The following is a 6,219-nucleotide window of genomic DNA, read 5'->3' on the forward strand; positions in this document are numbered from 1 at the left end:
GAAGATGATGTTGACAACGGCCGCTAGCTCACATGAGGGCTTACAGTTGACCAGGTAGAGTCTAAGGGCTTTACATCATTAACTCATTTCACCCTTACCACACCCTGTGAGTGGGGAGTATTATTATTCCTAGTTTACAGAAAGGAAACTGAGGCACAGAACAGTTAAGGAACTTGACCAAGCTCAGGCCCGTGCGAAGTGGAGGAACAGGATTTGAACCCAGGATTCCATCCCCAGCAGCCATCATGCCATCGGCACTCCCTGTGTTCACATGCAGCACCTGTGTTTGGAAATGTCATACCTTAATTCCTAATTATCTTTACAAAAAGCTAAATATTTAAACAGTAGCTCGCTTGTCATTGGATGTTGTATGGTTCCTGTATTTGCGAATGCAGTTACACATTGACATGGTTCCAAGCAGCGCGGTGGAACCGTTGCCACACTTAGCCTCTGGAGTGAGGGGGGGACATGCATGTCACCTGCTCCTTTAAGGCAGCGCCCTGCAGCCCATCCTTTGACAAGCTGCGCCCTCTGCTGGTCTCTTTGCAGAGCTGTAACGATGTCGTCCAGGAGCGATTTGGGCCGGAGCTGAAATATGACATAGCCCTACGGCTGGCCGCCTTGCAAATGTACATCGCAACCGTTACCACCAAGCAAACGCAGAAAATCTCCCTGAAATACATCGAGTAAGTGTTGACTCCGAGACATTTTGGAGACAGAGATGCTGCCCACTTAACGCCCAAGTGAATTTTTGATCTATGTCTCTATTTCCAAGATCGATCTTGTTTGAGGCAGAGCATTTGTTAAACCTGTACAAAAGAGGTGAATGCGTGTTCATCTTTTTGGTGGAGGGGGTCCATTTCTGACATAATCTACTTTTAGAGAATTGTGGGTAAAATGAGGGTCATATTTTAAATGAAACACGATTTTAAACTCCTTGGTTCCTAGCCAAACTTTGGTCTCAGCGCTTTTCAGATATTAAGCTCTTTAATTCTCAAAACATCCCTATGAGATCAGTAAGAATTTAGGTCCATTTTACAAATGAGCAAACCGAGGCACAGAATGGTTAAGTAACTTGCCCAAGTCATACAGGCTATTTACTAGAGGGGGCAGGATTCGAACCCAAGCAATGGGAGTCCGCATCGCACTGTAGTTTGTGTGACCATTTGAAGCACCTGTGTTTAGAAAGTGTTCTGCATAACCCGAGATTACTTTTCAATGATCAAGATACAGTGTAAAAAGTGATGTTCTCAGTCGTAATCAGGAAGGGCAGTATTTGTAGTAAAGAACTGTGACAGGGTAGGGAAGGGTGCCGCACAGTGACACTTTGCTCTGTGAATTGAATGTTGTTTGGGAAGCGTGAATGCCTTGTCTTGCTGAGTACCCACCCACAGCATCAATGTACTGCCTCTTTGGCTGGAGAAGATCCCTCTTCTTAGATAAAAGCAATGTGTGTTGTCGTCAGTTGATGAGTCTACTTAAGGGCTATCCTTAAAAAGAGAACCCTTTGTCGCTCAGTTTGTATGCTCCCTTTGGCAGGTGATTCAGTACTCTAAAGCAGCCATGCTTTCTGAATCCTGGCAGCTCTAATGCTAAGAGAAAAGAACATTCATATTTCCAAGTTCATGGCAGGGCTGTAGCCACATCTCCACGTAACACTAAAAGCCTTAGCATCCTTTCCACCTCTACCTCCTAGAGATGTGCAAGCTCATGAAATGGGCTTCCAATCCATGGGCTGTTCCAGCCATTCTAAATTACACAGTGCCAGGCTGACCGCCAGGGGGCAGAGTGGCTTCTTCTTGACAGGCTCATGAGCCTGTGTTGAGAAGGATTAGAGCTGACTCCAACCCGCTGTTCTTGCAACTCTGTTCCACCGTCGATGACTAGGGACAAATCCTTGTGTGCTGTTTGAGAACCTCAGATCTTCAAGTCTCAGTCCACTTATTTCACAGGTGGTTTATCTCTTTCTTTCTCGCCACACATTCCGTGACTGTAACCTGAGCAAGACTAGGCTCACAAAGAGGTCTCACACTTCAGATGGACACATTCACACCCTCATCCACTCCCCTTTCTGAAGTTCTTGGGAATGGATAAAACTGGCTCCCATTTGAAAAGGTGGCCTACACAACTTGAGATGACTTTCAGACAACTGAAACACATTTTTGTTCCTACTCTCTCTCTGTACCTGGTTGAACATGGTACAGTCAAAAACCTCCGGAGATAACCAACTAGACTAAGAATCTTGCAATCTACAATAACAGTCTCATTAATTAATTCATTTACCCAGAAAATGTTCATTGAGCATTTTATATGGTATTCACAGTGGGACAGTAAAAAGAACTAAAAACTATAAATTATGATCTTAACCGTCAAAGAACTTGTGATCTGATTATAAAGACAAAACATAAAGATATGAAAAGTAATGATTTAAATAATGATACAAGTAGAGTTACAAAGTAGCCCATCAGGAGTGCCAAATGACGGGAAAAGATAAAACTACAAGTTGAGAAGAAAAAGGAAAAAAATGGTGATCACAAAAAACACAATCTTACCTAGTGAAGAAGACCATGAATAGCCAAGTTAGGGAAGTCTGTCTTTCTATCCTACTTTGGAGAGGTTTGGAGCAGGAGAAATAACCAGAACCTTCTCAAGGGTCTTTGTATAATTTAGAAGACACTGGTTGGGCACGTGATCAATCACGATAGAGTTCCTAGAATTCAAAATATGGAATCTTCTTAGGATAGAATGTAGTCATTGCTGGGGAAATGGACTCCTGGCCAAAAAAAATATATTAACCCAGTCCCACTTTTTTTCTTATATATTCACATGTATGAGATGTTTTCACCTCCCCATCAGTAACACACATACTTAAGGGTCATGACACTTAGCCTACGTCTCCGCCAGCAAGAAATGTTGACAGAAGAAGTTAGGTAGACGTGAACGGCTGGGAGAAAAGAGAATTGTATGTTTCTGGAGAGATAGCCATGATGAGGGAGATGGGGAGGGAAGAATGGTTTGGGGGCGTGAAGGAGTTGCATCTGTCCTCAGAGAAGAGAGGAAGACATTGTGTGGGCAGGCAGGGAAAGGTGACGATGAAAATGAGCAAAGGGATGGAGAGAAATTGGTGTTGGAAATACAAACTCGGATGTCAGATATACGAACGAATTCTAACAAACTCAGAGGAGGGTTGGATAAAGTGCCCTCTTCAATTTCCATGGGTCCCTTTGCATTCTCTCTGGAGACGGAGGAGTACGTTTCTTTTAAAATGCAAACATATGTCCTAAAGTTCAAATAGTGTTTCCTGAGTGCAAATTAAAATCGCTTCCCTAATTGGGGACTTGTCACCATTCCCTACCTTGCAAAGACTTCATTTGTTCCAACGAACATCAGAGCACCATTTTGTCTTAGATAACTCATCATCACAAGAATGTGAAATTAAAAATATACTCTTTATTGCAGAAAAGAATGGGGATTAGAGACTTTTCTTCCTTCTGCTGTGCTGCAAAGCATGAAAGAGAAGAACATAAAGAAAGCACTTTCACACCTTGTCAAAGCAAATCAAAACTTGGTACCACCCGGTAAAAAGGTATCACATTTGCATCTTAATAGAAAATGGATTTTAAAGAGAGGCTTGCATGCATTTTTTAAAATGTTTAAAATTAGCCCATGAATAAAATACTTAGCACCATATTTTCAGATGCAGTAACACTGCCTAATCTTTTTTTTTTAACTATTAACATGTTTCTAAGACTAATGAAAAATAAGTATTCTCATGGAAACCTGTTTATTTCTTGCAGACTATAGGCTCCTTAGTATACGGCGTGGTGTGTTCACAAGTGCATGCAGGAGAACCTTGCATAACCTCTGATTAGAGAGGATAGAGTTGCAAGATAATTTTACGTTTCCATCATGCTCTTACTTTGCTTGCAGAACAGATGCCACACAAATTAAACCAGAGTTCTCTACCTCAGCGCTATTGACATTTGGGACCAGATCATTCTTTGTTGGGGAGAGGGACCATCCTATGCATTGTGAGATGTTTAGCAGCATCCTTGACCTCCACCCACGAGATGCCAGTAGTACCCTACGCCCTCAATTGTGACAAACAAAAATGTCTCCAGACATGTGCCCTGCAGAACAAAACCACCCCAGGTTGACGGCCACTGAATTAAATCTTACTTTTGGAAAAAAAGAGAAATTTTTTTCTGTCATTCACCATCATTAATGTTAAAATCTCTTTTTTAAAAAATCAGGTAGAAGAAACACCGAGGACGTTTTGAAATATATTCTTGGTCAGAATAGAGAGCTACGTTTATAGGTAATAAAAAGCCAAGGGTTTCAGGAACCAGGAAGATAAAGAGCCTAACATTACTGGACCTAGAAAATTGGAAGAGGCCTGACAGCCCCACATTTTCCAGCTGATAATGGCCATGGAATCTCGTGTGACTCTAATACAAATCACTGTTTACTTGGGCAATTCTTTGGTCTTAGGATCTGATTTTCAGTAATTTGTACTGGCCAAAACATGCTTATTTCTATTCCCTCCTCACCCCGTGGCTTTTTTAAAACAAGTAATCAGGTTCAACCTACTATCAACACCTTCGACTTAACTTCCCAGTTGATGTAAACAATCAGCTAACAGAAATCTAGCAGGACACATCATGGATCAAGATTTTTTAAATTTTGGTTCTGATTTGCCCGAAGCTAATTTCCTTTAATTAACTCGATAGGATTTTTTCCAAGCCTGGCCCCGCTGGTGTTGTAATAATTTGGATAAGTGCTCTAGGGTCGATCTATCTACCTATCTATCATGATTCTTCTATAAAGGTCATTCTTTCTAGCTAAGAGTGAGTGGTTTGCTTTTAAGTCGATTTGCAAAGTGCTTTGGGTTTTTGAAAGAAATAGGATGGAAGAATAGTGCTCAGTAAGAGTTACATAAAGGGTAGGGCACTTAGATGTAGTTAACAAACGAGTTGGTAAATTCATCTGCAGTTGAAAACAGTTTAACAGTCGTTGGTGCTCGGTGGTCTTCACCTTGTTGGAAACTCTCACCCCCAACAAATGTACCTGACACATTCAGTATGAACCATGGACATTTTTTTAAATCAGGTGTTTTTTTATGACTTAGGAGTCTACATGTTTAAGTCTTTATAAAGATAAATTTTATCTGAATCAAATGTTATTTGTAAATCTTTCGTGAAACTCAATAGATTCTTGGAGTTGAATAAAATGGGCACTTTTAAAGCAAGTTCAACCATTTCCGCAGTGATTGGATCCCAGAAAGTTCATTTTCCCTAAGAACTTACAAAGACTAAGAAGCTTGAGATGGGCATGCAGAGCCTGTTTAAGGCTTTATATAGATTGTAGGTGTGTGTTAAAATCAGCTCCCACAAACCCCCACATAGGTAAGTCTCCTGTGTAATGGAAGAATGTATAATACCCACCTTTGTCCCTAATTGCAACTGGAAAGCACCACTCACTTCTTGAAATGTCCCCATGAGCAGACGTTTCTGTGGAAAATGTTATCATCTCGTTCTCACTTGTTGCGTGCCCTGGCCCAGCACGTTTGGACTTATGAGTCCCCCACGATTCCCCCCCAAATAAAACTACTTTAGTCCGAGTGGCCTGTTGCAGCCCTATGTCAGGAAACCAAATACAGAGCAATTTCCTTTCATTCCTCTGAAGGGTCCTTGGCATGCCCCACCCATTGGCAGAAGAGAGTCATCCTTCTAGTTCGCCTTTGTCTTCAGCTGGTCTCCAGCAGGAACAGAATCGCCCCTATGGAGCTAACACCTGAGTTTTCTTTTCTCTCCTCAGCTCTCTGCACTGCAAGCCAAGGTTCATTATCTCAAGTTCCTCAGTGACCTTCGGTTGTATGGGGGTCGTGTGTTCAAGGCAACATTAGTGGTAATTTCTTTTTCTTGCTCTTTCTGTGAAGCCATGGAGGCCTACAAAATGTCACTGCATAGGCTGTCTTGAATTAGCTACCTTTGATGACAAAAAAAAATCCATCTGTGAATCTTTTCATGCCTTCATTTCTAATCGACTGCACCGCAGTCTGAAAATAGCAGAAGAAATGTTAAACTAGATAACACCAGTGTAGAATGTCCCAGAAAAAAAAAAATGAGAAAAACCAAGAGAATTGATGCACTCTGACGATGGCTTCCCTTTAAACCATTGGGCCAGAAGTTGCTTTCACATTAAAAAAGAAAAAAAAAA

The 6,219-nt window shown here is 41.5% G+C and overlaps 1 protein-coding gene across 1 annotated transcript in view; it reads left to right on the forward strand.

Moving 5' to 3' along the window:
• The window catches only part of FRMPD4 (FERM and PDZ domain containing 4), a 755,715-nt gene that overhangs the window by 735,921 nt on the left and 13,575 nt on the right, over positions 1-6,219 (forward strand). Inside the window, exons 11-13 of the mRNA XM_011363039.2 lie at positions 550-686; positions 3,460-3,586; positions 5,818-5,907. Coding sequence (XP_011361341.1) covers positions 550-686; positions 3,460-3,586; positions 5,818-5,907 — 354 coding nt within the window. The remainder of the gene's footprint in view (positions 1-549; positions 687-3,459; positions 3,587-5,817; positions 5,908-6,219) is intronic.

Source organism: Pteropus vampyrus, unplaced genomic scaffold, assembly GCF_000151845.1.
Source record: "Pteropus vampyrus isolate Shadow unplaced genomic scaffold, Pvam_2.0 Scaffold81, whole genome shotgun sequence".
Lineage (NCBI taxonomy): Eukaryota > Metazoa > Chordata > Mammalia > Chiroptera > Pteropodidae > Pteropus > Pteropus vampyrus.